This window comes from Fundulus heteroclitus, chromosome 1 (assembly GCF_011125445.2).
Source record: "Fundulus heteroclitus isolate FHET01 chromosome 1, MU-UCD_Fhet_4.1, whole genome shotgun sequence".
NCBI lineage: Eukaryota > Metazoa > Chordata > Actinopteri > Cyprinodontiformes > Fundulidae > Fundulus > Fundulus heteroclitus.
This window is the reverse complement of record NC_046361.1, coordinates 16,829,787-16,847,311: the sequence shown is the minus strand read 5'-3', so window position 1 is coordinate 16,847,311 and position 17,525 is coordinate 16,829,787. Positions and strand designations below refer to the sequence as shown.

The 17,525-nt window shown below is 38.6% G+C and overlaps 1 protein-coding gene across 2 annotated transcripts in view; it reads right to left on the bottom strand.

Annotated features, from left to right (window-relative positions):
* Window positions 1–1,233: 1,233 nt before the first annotated feature.
* The window catches only part of cntn3a.2 (contactin 3a, tandem duplicate 2), an 84,987-nt gene continuing 68,695 nt past the window's right edge, over window positions 1,234–17,525 (bottom strand). For both annotated transcript variants that reach the window (XM_021322011.2, XM_036136482.1), the window contains exons 17-24: window positions 16,928–17,077; window positions 16,771–16,841; window positions 13,641–13,875; window positions 13,051–13,160; window positions 10,829–11,015; window positions 10,497–10,609; window positions 10,199–10,367; window positions 1,234–1,468 (exon numbers count right to left, since the gene is read on the bottom strand). In XM_021322011.2, coding sequence (XP_021177686.2) covers window positions 1,371–1,468; window positions 10,199–10,367; window positions 10,497–10,609; window positions 10,829–11,015; window positions 13,051–13,160; window positions 13,641–13,875; window positions 16,771–16,841; window positions 16,928–17,077 — 1,133 coding nt within the window. In that variant the 3' untranslated portion in view covers window positions 1,234–1,370. The remainder of the gene's footprint in view (window positions 1,469–10,198; window positions 10,368–10,496; window positions 10,610–10,828; window positions 11,016–13,050; window positions 13,161–13,640; window positions 13,876–16,770; window positions 16,842–16,927; window positions 17,078–17,525) is intronic.

The window sequence follows — 17,525 nt, the reverse complement described above, 5'->3', positions numbered from 1 at the left end:
AAATCACTCATTATATGCAATTTCAAATCACTCTAACAGCTTATTAGTTTATGATTCACAACGTTATCCCTTCAAACACTGGACAGAACAGTAAAGCTTGTTTGTTAGGGGCTTCATCATGATTGAAGATTTCTACTTAGTAAAACTAAAGAGCTGTTGTAAGACCTGTTGAGAAAGTTTGCGTTTTCCTAACTATAGATTGAAGTGAATGTTGTCTCTCTCTGCATTTGCTGATTTTTTGCTCAGGAGGAAACCTAAGGGAAGCACCGTGTTTTGAAACCTCTTTGTTTCACAGATCACCTCTTCCATCCTTTCCTTTAAAAGGGAAGTGAAATACACGTCATATATTTAACTGTGAAAACAGGATAAATTCAGAACAGTGTAACAATTTTCATAGGAAAAAATTAGTTTGAAGTAAAAATGTTGGAGTTCTGTAGTAGCTGGATAATTTTGAAAAAGAAAACACACTGGCACTCGTTCTCCACAGCCACTGCTCCTGTTGCTGTTTGCAGGCACCCTGGTATGTTTCTAGATGCCAAGTCCAGATTTGTAGGCAGGCAGTCCACTACAGTTATTCCTTCAGGCATTAGAGCCTTAGGGAGCCTAAATTTAACTTTACAAAATTAAACTAAATGATAAGGTAAATGGTTAACACTAGGGTGTTTTATGACCATAACCTTGGACATGACCAATATATATATATATATATATATATATATATATATATATATATATATATATATATATATATATATATATATATATATATAGATATATATATATAATAAAAATATATTATTTTGTTTGCTGCTGGATGTCTCTATAATTGGGGCCACTGCGAGAGTCTTCAAAGGCACAAGCATGTGTGAATAAACACGTTCAAACGGTCTGATTTAGGCATGAAGAGGAGCACAGAAAAATGTTGAGATGAAAACTAAAATCTCACACTGAGGCGCTCCAAAAGGTACACTGGGTGCTAATGATTGTAAACTGCATGAAATTGAAAGCTGAGAAAAGCATGGCGCAATCCCCTTAACAAAAAGAAGGCTGAAACTACTTTGGCACATGAATGGAAGTAAGGCATCTGTGTTATTTAGGCGTTAAAAGTAAAGAGCTGAAATGGAGTAGTATTGTTCTCCGACTGGCAAAAATGTCCGACCCACATACAAAAAATGATTAAGTAAAGGCAAGCAAATATAATGTTAATTAATTTTGGCTGACAGCAAGCTCCAATATTGCACTGCCTAATATTTTCTATAGAACACAATAAAACTGTCATCTCCAAACAAGAGTCAAGGGAAAAAAAAGGCCTGGTTACTTTTTTCAACAATAGAAAAATGTTGGAAAACAAAGCAGAGAGAGAGGCCTTGTCACAACATTGACCTGAACGTAGATATTGCAATGGTGATGAACAAGGAGAGCGGGGATGTGTCCACACTCAGGGCTTTGGAACCACGAGCGCTCATACCTACAATACAAACACACACACAAAAGAAACATGGTGAAAATGCAGTCCTTTAGATTAAATCAGATATATAACTGTTTTTAACTCTGAGTTACATTCAACCTACTGGAAAGCTGAAAACATTCCAACAAATATAGAAACACGTTACATATGAAAGTGGCAGTTTTGTGCATGAGAGCAAACCCCTCCTTCTGCTGCTCCCAAAACCAATCAAAATACAGGAATCCACCTAAATTTGCAGCTGGATGAAACACAGCACAGTGCAGAAAAAAGCCCCTAAATTAGTCTCTATCCTCAGAGAGGACCAAACTCTAGATTAACTTCATATGTATTAAAAGAAATAAAAAACTTGTTGAGGGTTTTTAACTGACACAAAAGTTATACTTTTTTTTTTTAACCCCAGTGCTTGTGCACCACCCTTTCTTATGCTGCCCTGGGTAACTGCCCATATAAAAAACCACCGCCAGGTTAAGTAAATTTGTGCTATTTGTAGAGCGAAAATTAATATTTTCTTTTCCACTGAGGTTCTAGTGTAGTAGTTGTCAACAGCTTATCTGAAAGATATACAAACGTGTTCGCAAAATAAGCTTTCAGAAAAAGGGAGGCAATATTTTGTAGCAGTCGTTACCTGTATCGATGGAAAATCATCACATTGCTTATTTGCTTTAATGTGATATTTTGTGATTTATTGAGATTATGATACGCTTTAACTGATGATGTTGGCAAACCTTCAAAATTGACTGTTACTTTTGCTCTTTTTTTTTTTTTTTTTTTTTTTTTTTTTTTTTTCTGTTGCTTCCATGAGAGCTTTAATTTATACACTATATACAGTATTCGCTCACCCACACAAATGTTCAAAATCAGGTGTTCCAATCCCTTCCATGGCCACAGGTGTATAAAATCCAGCACCTAGGCATGCAGCCTGTTCCTACAAACATTTGTGGAAGAATGGGTCGCTCTCAGGAGCTCAGCGAGTTTCCAGCGTGGTTCTGTGATAGGATGCCACTTGTGCAACAAGTCCAGTCGTGAATTTTCCTCACTCCTACATATTCCACAGTCAACTGTCAGTAAAGCCCGCCACCACAGGACTCTAGAGCAGTGGAGGCGCGTTCTCTACTTCTCCATCTGGCTATCTGAAGGACGAGTCTGGGTTTGGCGGTTGCCAGGAGAACTGGTACATGTTTGAATGTTGGGCCAAGTTTGGTGAAGGAGAGGTTCTGGTGTGGGATTGTTTTTTTCTGGAGCTGAGCTTAGCCTCATAGTTCAAGTGAAAAAAAAACCTGAATGCTTCAGCATGTTGTAAACATGGATATGTTTAGTTTTATATCGGTTTTTTCAGTCAAACATTCCTTGTGTTACTACATGAAATAATGTGTGCTCCGGCTATATCTGTTTGCATGGTCAACGGAGATTCGTCAGTCCCGGAGATACATGGATCAAACTTTTGCGGCTTACTTCTAATCCTCAGTTTTTGTAAAGCTTTGAGCTGCTAAGACTGATACTGGCTGCTCTGATTTCTCTTTAAAAAGTCTAATATAAGACAATTTATCAAACTGAATCAAGATATTTTTTTCTAGTCTTCATCTTGTGAGCCGTCTTTACTTCTTTATATCAGCAGCAGAGGCGATATTAGTCTGCATGTGTGTGAGGGCAATTATTGTAAAACCGGATTTTACTCCTTAAAAAAAGATGAGATGATTAAGGAGTTGACGTTATAAACTGTACACAGCCTTTTATATTAGCAATTACCATAGGGCAGCTAATAAAACGGCAGTCTCTCTCTGTACTCCTTAGAGAATGTAAGGCCTTCCCTTAACTTTGAGGTTTCAAAAGATCTACCAACATTCCCAAATCTAGCATGTTTCATTATGGACTAATGATGAAAGCTCAAAAAGATAAAACAGACCCATTGATGTACTCAGTCCTGCCTCCCTGTTATCTGATAAAAGTCTAGCTTTCTCTCGCTCTGTTGTAGCCCAAATGACCCACAATAGGGCTGGACAATAATTCACTTACAATATATATATGGACTGATAGACATGACACTGATAGACAAAAAGTTCAATAGAACAGTTTTCCTTCCTTTTACATTCTAGCCTATCATGTAGTAGGTTAATCTGTACCACCAAAACCTGCATTCTGTTTTTTTTTTTTTTTTTTTTCTTTCGTTGTCCTTTACCTCTCTCTTCTGTGTCTGGGCTTTTCAGTCCAAAAACAAAAAAAAAAAAAAAAAAAAAAAAACATTTTTTTTACTCAGGATATTTCTGGCTCATGCAGATATATTTTTATCTCCCCAGAAACGTGCCAGTCCTCTTTGCTGTTATAATACTTTATTCTTACCCCCTTGAGGTTATTTCAAAATAATTTGTCAGAATCAAAGGCGTAGCTTATTAGGTACTGATAAAACCAGCAGCCTACATGCAGTTTAAAGTAGCACCAAACCCCTTCTTCTAACTGGTACTGGTCGATTTTCACCGATCGCCAAAGACTTTGTGGTCAGCTGGTTAAAACCTTTAAAACTGAATACTTTACCTGGCTCACTACCTGGTCATTGTCTAACCTAACATTCTTCGGTGTGGGAACTGGAAGAAGAGTCAAAGCTTGTGAGGGTTTTGTTCTATGTTCACACAGCTGCACTTGAATGCACATCATCTGTGACTGTAGGTGCTCTGAGTTTTTATGACTTGTAACTGTTGCTCTTTGCTGAAATAACTCTGCCTGATCATCTGAAGCCACTTCCGGGCACGGCGTTTTAGCCTTCTGATCCTGTTCCTGTGCCTCGATGCTGAGCCACCTATCTGCTGTTTGGACTCTGTCTCCGCTATGCTCGGACATCGGATTTGGGTTTTCTCTCTGCACCTTTTTAGTGTCTTTCCTGCCTCTTTCCATCTATGTTGCTCTCATCACTATCTCCCTTCAGCTACATGTTTAGTGAAACACAAACAGTGGCTCTCCTCACTGCACGGACCACTATTCCTGGCTTCGGCCCCACAGCTGCACAATATTATTAAAAAGAGGCTCCAAGAACCGGACCAGCATGGGTAATCTTATATGTATTAAGGAATCTTTGTAAAACTCCCTGAAACTCTTTTAGAACTGCTTGCATATTCCCACAGAGATTGAGGAGTAACAATAGTAACCACAATATCAGAGAAAGTATGTATTCAAAGCACTTACATTTGAAATCTAACTGAAAAAAAGGAGCAAATGTCTGCATTTTGAGTGCTTAGGTTACCAAACATTTCACACACTGATATGAAGAACTACTTGTTGTTGTCCGTGAGGCAGACAACTAGATTATTCCTGGTTAACTACATTCATAGTCAATAAAATAGAGCATTATTGAGAAGTTAATTTAATTCAGTAGCTCAATTGACTAAGTGAAGCACATTACATACAAGTAATTACATACAAGCAAGCCTGTTTTCAAGCTTTTATTTTGGTTAATTAGGAGGATTTTATGCTTACAACTAATGAAAACATGATATTTAGGATTAGAATATTACATCAGACCTATGCAACAACTTTTTCAATATAGAAATGTGGGCTTAATGAAAAGCATGTTTAATATCTTCTTGAAAGACATTGTTTTCTAAAGGTACTTTTTATCTGTCAAATGTCCCTTATTAGATCACATATAATTTATAAAATATGATGTCAGTGGCTTACACAAAGGACAACAGAGTTCTTACCAGGTACAGATTTTTCCATTTTTATTTAACTATTGGCATGTGCTACCGGCCCTGAGCTTTCAGTTAGATAATCTAAAACTCATTTGTAAGCCTCACTGCATTTAGTTTAAAATCAACATGTATCTTGCTTGCCTAAAATGATCCAAAAGGTCTGCTACCATGCAGACTTTTATTCTTTTGCAAACTGATGTACATGAGCTCAAGCCTGTAAAAATATTTTGACCAGACTTAGACCCACACTGATGAGGCCAAGCACCAGCCTGGTGAGGTCCAACTAAACCAGTATTCCTTCAGAAACATAGCAGGAAACAATGACATATAAAACGCAAAGAGGAGATGAGGACATGATGTAGTGATAAATCAAGTATAATCTCCTTTTTTTTATTACAATCACACCGAATTTGTTTTGATAATTCCTCCGTTTTACTCATCCTAATTTATTATTGTGACAGGTAAATAATAAAATGTTTGTCCTATCTTTTTCTCTCTCTGATTGGCACAATTTACAACTCATAAATGTTGTAAAATGAAATAAGCAAAAAAACAAAAAAACAAGCCTGTGGTGTTGCTCCAGTAACTGGTTAACAATCTGTCCTGTATCTCCTCCAGAGGAGCTGTCAGGAAGTTAGCTGGAGTTCTTTTCAGACGCCCTACGAAGCTTTAAACCTTCTCATTGTTTTGTGTCATTTACAGGTCCGGAGTCTGTTTGAAGCCTTTACAAAAGCCTTTACAAAGACAGGTATTTTCAGTATCTGTGAGGTTTTTAAAAAAGACGTAAGCCAGAGGAAGCACAAAAGCTGTAAGAAAGCTATTTAAAAAGGAAACTTTTTTCTACATAGGCATGCTGGAGTTTCTTTCAGGTTGCAAAAACTGAGAGCAAGACTTTGCCCGGTGCTGCTCATTTTAATCTATTGTTGTTCTTGTACTTTTGCAGCGTTAGGCCTTTCTTTTTGACTTTTTCGTGTACAAAATGGACATCCACTCATGCCCACTTTGGGCACGTTTTGTCAAGCAGGTTTAGGACCAAAGTGACCTGGAGCCAACTTCATCAGATACCAGCAAGCGTGAACAAAGTTGTTAAATTCAACTCCTGTCTGTTCTGGATGTTGGACATCTCAGAGTTTTCAATTCAAAAGTTTATTTCAAACCTGCACACATTTTACAATACATATACTGATAAACAATACAGATGCATGGCTTGAAAGGGGGATGGAAGAAGCAAAAGCTTATACATGTCCAATCCCCTCCCGCTCATCCCAGGGACACTCCCAAGACCTGCAAACGACAAGACAAAGACAAACGACACATCCACACTCATGCATACAAGACAACACACTGGCCCAACTATCTCCTTCCCTACACCACACCACCCTCTTAGAACATCACTCACTCTCTTCCAGGTATTTTCTCAGGACATCCCGCTTAAATATTTTTTTAAAAAGATTTATGTTTTCACAACACTTTTGTTCCTCCGATAAACTATTCCAGAGGGTGACACCACGACTTGAGATGCACATTGATTTCAATGTAGTTCTTACTTTTGGTTGGTATAATTGATTTTCGCCTCTAAGATTATAAGTGCTAAGTGCCTCCCGCTCCTGAAAAAGTTTTAAGACATTATCTGAAAGAGAGCCAGTTGACGCTCTAAACATTATTTGCGCAGTCCTTAAATTTACAAGATCAAACAATTTTAAATTGGAAGAATTTAGAAACAATAAATTAGTGGGATGTAAATAATTTACTTTATGAGCAATTCGAATAGCTCTTTTTTGTAGTGTAACCAGGGGCTGAAGATTGGTCTTAAAGTTGTTTCCCCAAACTTCAATACAATAATTCAGATATGACATAACAAGTGAATGATACAAGAGGAACAATGCATTTTGACTGAGGAAGTGACGTACTCTGTTCATCACTCCCACACATTTTGCAACTTTTGTGCGCAAATAATTAATGTGATCTTTCCAGGACAATGTCTCATCTATAATCACACCCAAAAAAGTATTTTTTTTAACCCTCTCTATGCTTACATTATCAATAATAATTTCAATTGGTACATTAGTTTTCCGTTTGCCAAATAACATTAGTTTAGTCTTTTTCAAATTTAGTGATAATTTATTGTTGTTGAACCATTTCTTTAACTTGTTCATTTCGATTGTTGCTTGTGCCAAAAGTTGCTCCAAGTTGTCTCCAGTGCATACAATACTAGTATCATCCGCAAAAAGTACAAACTTCATAACGGAAGACACATTGCTAATATCGTTTATATACATAATAAATAAAGTTGGACCCAAAATGGAGCCCTGCGGTACTCCACATGTTATGCCCCTGAGCCCAGATTTATGTTTTCCAAACTGTAAAATTTGCTTTCTATCCTCCAAATAGCTCTGCAACCACTTGTTAGGTAACCCTCTGATGCCATACCTTTCCAGCTTTTTTAATAGTAAACTGTGATCAATAGTGTCAAATGCCTTCTGTAAATCAATAAAAATTCCCAAAACAAATTTACGTTTATCAATGCCATCTGTAATGCTTTCAATTAAATCAATTAATGCAAGTGATGTGGACCTATTTTGTCTGAACCCATACTGGCTTTCGGTTAACAATTTATTTTGTTCTATGAAACTGCGAAGCCGACAATCAAATAATTTTTCTAAGATTTTAGAAAACTGTGGCAAGAGTGAAACCGGACGAAAGTTGGTGAAAGTATTCTTATTTCCAGATTTGAAGAGTGGGATTACTTTAGCAGTTTTCATTCTATTGGGAAAGAGTCCATTTTGGAAGGATAGATTGCAAATGTGTGTAAATGGTTTGATGATTTCTTCCGCCACCCCTCGAACCAATCTCATGTCTAAGTCATCTATGTCACGTGACTTTTTGTTTTTACATTTTTTAAATACACTCAAAACCTCTTGTTCATTTGTAGGGGCCAAAAACATTGAATTGAAATTGTTATTTATTAATTCACTGCACCAATCGTCTTCAATTGGAATTTTCCTAGCAAGTTCTGGTCCTACATTAACAAAAAAATCATTAAACCCATTTGCAATTTCTTCTTTGTTTGTTATAACTGTATTGTTCTCCACAATATATTCCGGGTGATATGGTCCACTAGATCCACGTCCAATGACTAAGTTGAACTAAGCATCTATATTTTCTATGGAGTATACACAGAGATTGATGTATACGGTTATTAATGCTAACTGCACTAATCAATGCTAATCACTAACATTATGAAAAACATAGTTTGAAATAGTAACTCCTGGCTGGGGCAGCACATGGCACAGAGGCAGAGCAGGTGCCCCATCCCCTCTCGGGTTTGATTTTGCTATCCTCTCTTTTTGTCCATTTTCTGTATGAAACAATGTGAGCAAATGCAACTAGTGCCAAAAAATAAAGGTTAAAATCATTTTGTCTGTTTTTAAAAAAATTAGTAAAACAGCAATTTAAAGCATGTGGCGTAGAGTCACATCTGCTCCTGATATAAGTAGTTAATGAGCGGTCATGGCAGGTAGATCAGAAGCTGTTTGAAAACAGTTCCTAAAGAGAAATATGATATTGGTAAAAATCAGGATCAGATGGAAGCTTATAAAACAAACAAACAAACAAATCAAGCAAAAAAAAACAAACAGATTAGAAATTGAACGCCTGCCTTCTTTCGGTACATTTTGAGGAAATATAAAGAAACTAAACAAGTCTCAAGCAAAAGTATTTAAATTTAGAACCCACTGATTCAGGCATGGTTTGCTATGTTAGGAGAGTTTTGAGCTTCGGTTGTCTTCTAGAGCGGGAATCCACTGTCTGGCTAAGCATTAGCATCAATGGTGGCACACCAGCAGTGCTGTTAATTGACACATGTTAATTGACAAGACACACTACAGTGTTCCCAGTGTTTGTGCAAGAGAAAGGCAAAAACAATAAGCACAACCTTTTAGGCTAGAAATCTATACCTACATTCAGTCTAGTGTAGCTGCTCTACAATTAAAACTTAAAAGTATGTGTTTCTTTACTAAAATAGTTACATTCAGTAGTTTGACTGCTCTGCTAAACAGCACTCAATAACGTTTGTTTTGGAAAAAATAAACAGTATAAACAGCAAAATTAAAAAGACAAAGCCTGGTATTGGTTTTTGCGGTTAGTAAATGTCATTAAATCGAGTTCCCGGGATGACTTATTGTTCTCAATGTACATAAAGAATAAAGGAGATCCTGCTGTGTGCAACTGACAACTAAAAACTCACTGGAAAGAAAATACAAACAGGCCCTTTTAAATGTAATACAACTCATTCATGGGACCAGGGATGTGATTGAGTTTGATTCCAATACCCAACATTTTTATGACATTTGTGACTAAATTAACAGCTATGTGCTGCTGGCTTCTTCTTAATAATGAAATAATGTCCACAGAAAAATCTTCCCCAGAGAAAGAAAAACATGCATAAATGATGCCCGGGAAGCATTCTGAACTACTTTCAGAGAATCCACCTTCTGTAAACACCACTTTATGTTTTCCCTGCTAATGTGTTTTTGCACACAGCTTTCACTTTGTGTCCAAAAGAAAAAGGAAAAGAAGTGTTTATTAAAAAGAAAAGCCAGCATGTAACTAACTCCGTCTCCCTGAACTGCTGTTTTTAAGGGATTCAACACAGAACTTCCAACAATGTAAAGAAGCATTTAGAGGGGAAAACGAGCCCCCCTGGAGCTCCAAGAGACAGTAATAGCTCCTAGTAAAAAGAGAGCTGGGGACAGAGATGGATGGCGCTGCATATTTCAGCAAAACATGAGCCCAGTAGAGCCAAATGAGGGTGGCAAGGGACATTAGTACTGTTGAGTTAACGCAGGACAAAATGTCCCTGTCTGAATTAAAACGTGTTGAGTGACTTCATTCATAAAACCCATAAAAAAAATCAGATATAGACCCTGAGACACTATAAGATTAATATGTCAAATTTACTTATGTCTCCAAAGCAAGAGCGGGCAAACTGGGAGTACACCTCTTTTGCTTTTTCAACTAGATAGAATATGAAAAAACAACAACAACTTACTCAGTCTGTGGATCCTAATGGGATCTGAGGATGGACCCAGTCCTCCCTCACTCAGCGTCTGTACGCAAATGATGTAGTCATCGTCGTTGTCGGGGAGGGTCAGGTCCGCTGTTGAATTGGCCGTCGTGAACGTGTTTACTTCTTTGTGTCTCTGTCTCCAGAATGAAAGCTGAGCGAGGGGAGGGGGAAACGAGGGACGAGACACAATGTAAATATGTATCCTTCCAGCAGGCTCCGTTCTCGCCGCCTAATGCGCGGCATTAATAAGCGTGCTATCATCAAGCGCGGAGCAACTCACTTGATATCCTGTAACTTCTGACTCTGACTCCATCGCCGCCACAGGCTCCCAGTAAAGAGACAGCTGAGAGCCAATTAGGGTCCATTCTATATTCAGCGGTGGCTGGGCAGGCGCTGCATGATATAAAAGTGATTTATGTCAAAGTGTGGGCATAGAAACAAATGATTGTATTACCTGCATACTGAATCATGACATTACTACATCAGGCTATATTTAAAAAACAATATTAGCGTAGGATATTGTTATTGCGGCGAACTAAGAAAAGCCCTGACTCAAAGCGAACACAGGCTTTTTGCAAAACGATTACTGTTACAAAACGCTGTGCAACTTACGTGGCTTTTTTGTTGTGACATTGATTGCAGGGAGGAATGGGCCAGTGCCCGCTGTGTTGAAGGCGCTAACCGTTAAAAAATACTGGGTGTTTCCTGCCAAGTTGTTTACTGTGACTGAGGTCTGGTTCCAAGGCACTCTAACCTTCCCCATCGTTTCTGGTTTTGTGTCATCCTCCCAGTAAACAACCTATTTTGAAACAGAGCAAAGTCAAAGCAAAAAATTGTGTTACCTGTTTAGCTATTTTCCCATTTTGTCACATTATAACCAATGTATTTTAAAAAGGTTTTATGTGACAAACCCACATGAAATTACGCATATTCAGGAAGTAAAAAGAAAACGGTGCATGGTTTAAAACATATTTACAAATTAAATTTGAAAAATATTGATGCAAATTTGTTATTTAGAATGCACTCAATTGCTCCTCAATAAAATCCACAGCATCTGATTGCATGAAGCAGCCTCAGTACAACTCCTTCAAATGTGGTGTTATTAAGACCTCTACAAAATTGTTAGATAACCTTAGTCAGCAAACATCACCATGAAGACCAAGGAAGAGACCACACAGATCAGGGATAAAAGTTTGGAGAAAATGCAATTAGAATATAAAGTAACATGTAATATTTATATACAATTGTATAAAAAATATATAGGCTGCAAAACACTTTAGCCCGAAGAGGAGGTAGACTTTCCTACAAGACAACGACCCTAAACATACAGTCTAAGGTACAATTAAATTGTTTAGATTAAAGCACATTCCCCTGTTATAATGGCTTAGTCAAAGTACCAACCTAAATCCAATTAAAAATGTATGGCAGGACTTGAAAATTTATGTTCACCGTCACTTCCCATCCTGTCTGACTGCTGGAGCTGAAACTGTCGGAATACTGCTTGCAGTTCAGAACCATGCACTACTTTCTGTTGCTCCATTGCATAATAATCCCAACAAAATACAACAAAGTTTGGGGCTTGTAAAGTCACGGACTGCAAAAAAAGTTTAAGGGGTACAAATACTTTTTCTAAGGCACTGTAGATACCTTTAGACCTGAGCTAGATGTGTTCATGAGTATCTGGTTGGACAAGATTACATTTGAACTGGGAAAAAGCTTAACTCTGAAAACATGCTGCTGAGGTCAGTTTTGTTAATCTGACAAGAGAAATGTTAGCATTTTTCCACTTGCTCCTAGAAACCTCAGTTAAGATAAAACATCAGAGAAACAGCATCTGCGTAATACAAGCCAGAAGTCATGGGTCATTTTATTTTAGCTACTGCTTTAGAGATTGTTTTTGTAAAATAAGTCTTTACAAAAGGGATAACACACAGCCCAAGATGATGGGAATCAAAATTCAACAATGGCTGTAAATGAAGAACAATTTTCAAAACAGGGAATTAAGGCTCTGTTCACCCTTTTAATCAATCTAAATAACGGAAACAATTAGATAAATTAACAATTTGTCACTCAACCCGTGGATTTATTGTCCCATAATTTAACTGTGCAATACATCATGTATCGCACAACAAAGTATGAAATTTAAATAATTGCACTAATTGAAGTCTGACTGATTAAATTTTAAATTGGTATGTACTATCATTTATCACTTTTATCACCCCTAATCATTGGAATAGTAATTCATGATACCAGCAAATATCCAGCCCACGTTTACTTCCCTTTTTATCCTCTTTGTTTGGTATTCACTGATGATCACAGAAACAAATTAGTTATGGAAAAGAAAAACATTTAAAGTTTTCACAAAGAAATATTGCAAAATTCTGAACACACACATATATTAATCAGGTTGCCCCAGTTTCTGATGGTAAACTCAACTACAATCACCTTTTAGTTGACAGCAATCCATCCTATTTTTTTTAACTTAGATCATGTTTAAAAGACAACAGCACGAAGACCAGTATTCCTTTAGGGTCATGTTTATCATGATTTTGCATAAATGACAGCAAGATCAGCGCGAGCAAGCGGACGGGTAATTTTCCTTTCTCCCCTCGAAAAAGAGTCTGACATGTTTTTCTGTCATGTCGATACAAAGAAGTGTATAATTCCAGTCTGGAAGAGGTGCGAGGATGCCATTTCCATGGCGACGCAGTTTTGGAAGAGATGGCTTTGAGGTCCAGACTGAGGTGATGACAAGCGTTTTGAATGGTGTCGTTTTTGATACCTGTTTCCATTTATATGAGTAAAAAAAAAAAAAAAGAAGAAGAAAAAAGTACCTCATAGCCCAGAACCCTTTCAGCGGTGATGGTGAGAGCCTGCCAATTCACCTCAATCTCAGAGGCTGAGACACTTCGGGCCCAAACCCCTGCTGGCACCCCGCTTGGCTCTGAAAAACAGACGACATGAGACTGAGCATTTCTGTCAGGATGCAGTAGCATGGAGGTAAGCGGAGATTTTACTTTCATTTTTTTTTTTTCCCTGTACTTTTACATCTATGAATCTTGATCCGGGCTCACATGAGTCACCGCACAAAGGTGCTACTGGTAAATAGACACACACTACAGCACAAACTGACTGCCTCTCAGTGCGCTGAGAGGGAGCATAGATCTAAATGCCAACTGGTTTTTACCTTGGTAAAGCCATCCAAGTGAGTGGTGATATTTGGAGAAAAATGCACTACCTACTCTTACATAAATGTCTTGCAATTGTGGCCCACATTTTCTGCCTTTCTCTTGCCTTAAAAATGATTTCTAAAGCCCGAAGCAGCCAATTCCGTAAAACCACTTTTGTGATCTTTGTCCTTTTCAGCGAGAGAAACGGCTTTCAAGCTTTGCTAAGCTCTGCCCCCATTACGTCCCCTCCTCACCTGTCTCTGCAGAGTAGATGGTGACCACGGGGCTGAAGGGGCCCTGTCCTTTGCTGTTGTAAGTGCCCACCTTCACGTGAAATGGAGAGAAGGGCGCGAGGCTGTCGTTGCGGTACACATAGCGGGACGCACCGGGGGCCGAGGTGGCCACGTGGGTCCAGCTGATTTCACCGAAGGCACGGAAAGCAATGATGTAGCCGAAGCTCTCGCCATTCTGCAGTTCTTCGGGGACAGGCTGAGAGTGAAACACAAAACTATAGTGATATTAAAATATATACAGACCAGTCACATTCACTCCGGGCGCCGGGCTTGCGCAATCACCGCAGACTCAGACGTGCATGACCCACAAATTGCTTTTGTGACCTACCTGATATAATGAGACGAGAAGTAATAAGTGATTTTAAAAAGCCTCTGTGCTCATTACAGACCAAGCAGGGAGTTTTTTTTTAAATAAAATTCTAAAATAAGAGTTAATCTGCATTTAATAAAGAAATAGGACTCACAACCTAATCTTATTTGTCAGCTATGAAACTAGTTTATTCCAATGGCAGACTTAATCATTCTGGACCTGAGTGAGCTGCCAGAAATCAAAACTAAGCTTATCCTCGTGAATTGCATTCAGCGTCTTTCAAAAGTATTCACACCCCTTGAACAACCGCACATCTTGTTTGCATTTATCTGGATTAGAGCTGCACAATAAAAAGCAAATGTATCGCAATATCACGGATCGCAACATGCATATTGCAAAGAATCGCCTGGAGTGCAATAAGTGTTAGCTAATTATTTAAGCACCAAGCACGCAGGCTCTCAGTGCCACTAACATGTTTTGGTAACATTTGTTGTTTAATGCAACCTAAAAATGTTTGAGAAGATAAAGAGGTGGTAAAGTTGACAAGAAACTATGGATAGGTTGTTTCATTGCTAAAACAAGTCAGACCAGAGGCAACCTTGTCATTAAAACCCTGAATTTGAGATGGAAATGATGAATGTTTTTGTTATTTAGGAGCTGGATAGACGACTCATTATCTGGGGTCTATGTTTGCTATGATCCTAAGATGGGAGGCATTAATCTTGTGATAAATGTATTTATCACAAGCTGTATCCTTATTGCAACATTTACCAATATTATCGCATAATATTCGTAAAATTGTGCAGACCTGATCTGGATTTTATGCGACAAACCAACAGAGTAGTGAATAACTGAGAGGCGGAAGGAAAGGCAGAGATGGTTTTCAAATGGTTGCATTTGAAAAAGTGTGGTGTTCAATTGTTTTCACACCTCATTAATCTTATACCCCTAAAGATAATCTAGTGCAGCCAATCACACTCAGAAGATCACCATATAAGTAACTGGAAACCATTTGTCTTTCATTTAATCTAATCATAAAAACAGCTCTTCTCTGAAAGCCTTAGAGTTTTCTCTAAGAACATCTGAGAACAACCAGCCTCATAAAGATCCATGAATGCAGCAGACAGGTCTGGAATACATTTGTGGAGAAGTTTAAAGCAGGGTTAGGCTATAAAATACGACAAGCTTTGACCATTTAATGGCACACTACCTAACCCATGTTCCAAAAATGGAAAAAATAGAATACAAAACAACCAAATTGGAAAATGGCCACTAATGGCAAAACACTCAAACCTAGCAATACATGCCGATCTATCTAAACTGAGAGGGCAGTCAAGGAGTGCATTAATCAAAGAAGCAGCTAATAGACCCGCGGTAGCTCTGGAGGAGCTGCAGACACCCACAGCTCAGTAAGCATTATCTGTTAGCAGGGTAGCTATAAATCGTGATCTCCACTAATGTAGCCTTCATGGACGAGTGGCAAGAAGAAAGCCGTTGTTGTTACAGTTTGCCAAAAGCCATGTAGAGGACACAGGACACATGTGGGGAAGCTGTTCTGGTGTGACAACACCAACATGGAACGTTTTGGTCTTCAAGCAAAACACAGTGCATGGTGGGACATTACCACCGCACAGTATCCCGAATGTGCCATTCCCACAACAAAACATGGTGGTGGCAGCATCATGCTGCGGGGATGCTTTTCTTTGCCAAGAACAGTAAAGCTGGTTGCAGCTGACGGGAGGATGGACGAGACAAAAATACAGGACAGAAAATCTGTTAGAAGCGGTGAAGTACTTGAGACTGGCGGAGGTTCACCTTCAAGTGGGTCAATAACTGTATACATACAGCCAGAGCTACATGAAACGAATAAGACCAAAGGATATTAATCGTTAGGATGGCTCAGATACCTTCTAGACCTAAATCTATTTGAGAACTTGTGTCAAGAAAATTGATGTTCAGACACTCTCTGGCGACCTGTGCAGGGTGTACCCCGCCTCTCGCCCATTGAATGTTGGAGATAGGCACCAGCACCCCAACAGGGATAAGCATGATGGAATATGGACGGATGGATGGATGGACTAGGGAAAGACTTCTCTCCGTAGATGTACAAGGCTGGTAGATACAAATGCCAAAAATAAATTTTTATGTGTAACTGTATCAAAAACCTTATTCCATAAATCAATTTGAGGGATTGCTGCATAGCCGTGGACAACACAGTCGACTGTCCCTGTGGCTCTACTTTCTTTCAGGAGGAGTTAATGCTGCTTGTCAAGACTTGATGCAGTCTACTGGGTTTCTTTGGATAGGAAACCTTTTGACCAATCTGTATAATCTGATTGAATTTGACTTTGGAAAGTGCCTTGAGATGACATGTGTTGTGAACTGGCGCTATATACATAAAATTTAATTAAACTGAAAAAAGTATTGGGGGGACTAAATACATACGAAAGTCATGCTACCCAAATTTCAATCTGAATTTTTTTTTTAAAAAAATACATAAATTCTTGTCCTTCCACCCTACAATTCTGCAATACCATGAGTTGGTCAGAAACGGAAAATCCAAGGAAAAACACACAGAGGTTTGAAGTCGACTTCAAGGGGCATGAATCCTCCTTCATCCAACCGGAAACAATTGTTGATATGTTCTCTACATTAACAATGCATAAATAAATAAAACCAAATGCATCATCAGTCTTCCCCTGACCTCCCACAAGATTCCAAAGGGCTGACTGTACACACAGTAAATAATAGATAGAGAAGAACATAAGACTGATGACTTACCTCCCATGTGATGACCAGTTCATATCTGCTGCCACCCCCTCCACCCACATCACCTGGGGCTGCATCTGGAACTGCAAAACAAAACAACTTGTCCAACTCATCTACATGCATGAAAAACAAAGCTTTCAGGATCCAGTGTTAAATGCATTCAACGCACCTGCATCCTCTGTCCTTGTCTTCACCGACACAGGACTGGGTTCCCCGACCCCGACGCCGTTTCTGGCCAACACCCGGAACTCGTACTCGACCCAGGCGTTCAGGTCAACCACAGTAGCTGTGAGGGTGTTACCATCGATTACCTCTGGAACTGTACGACATGAGACATCATTAAATAAACAGGGCGCATATCATGGATCACACCACTGTAGAAAGAGATAAATGTAATAAATACATTTAAAGCATGTCAGCTGGAGCATTTGATCGACTTGCAAGCAGAAAAACCAGGAAGGTAGATAAATTCCCTAAAGTGGTTAAAGTATCAAAACGTCACTTGGCTTTCTCTTTAACACACACTGGCTTTTTCATGGAGGCTTGTAATTTCAAATGCAAAGATTTTGAAGCCAAACGAGGGTCACAGAGAGTTAAAAATTCATTAGAAAGTTCATGTGAAAATTTTTGATTTGGAGTCCTGCACATAAAAGGACAAATGTTGGATAAACGAAAGTAAAAATTTAAAATGGCCTTGCTCTTAGCGCTGATGTCTGCAAAACCCGTCGGTGTGACTGCATTAACAATTCAGTTTATAGCTTGTGGGG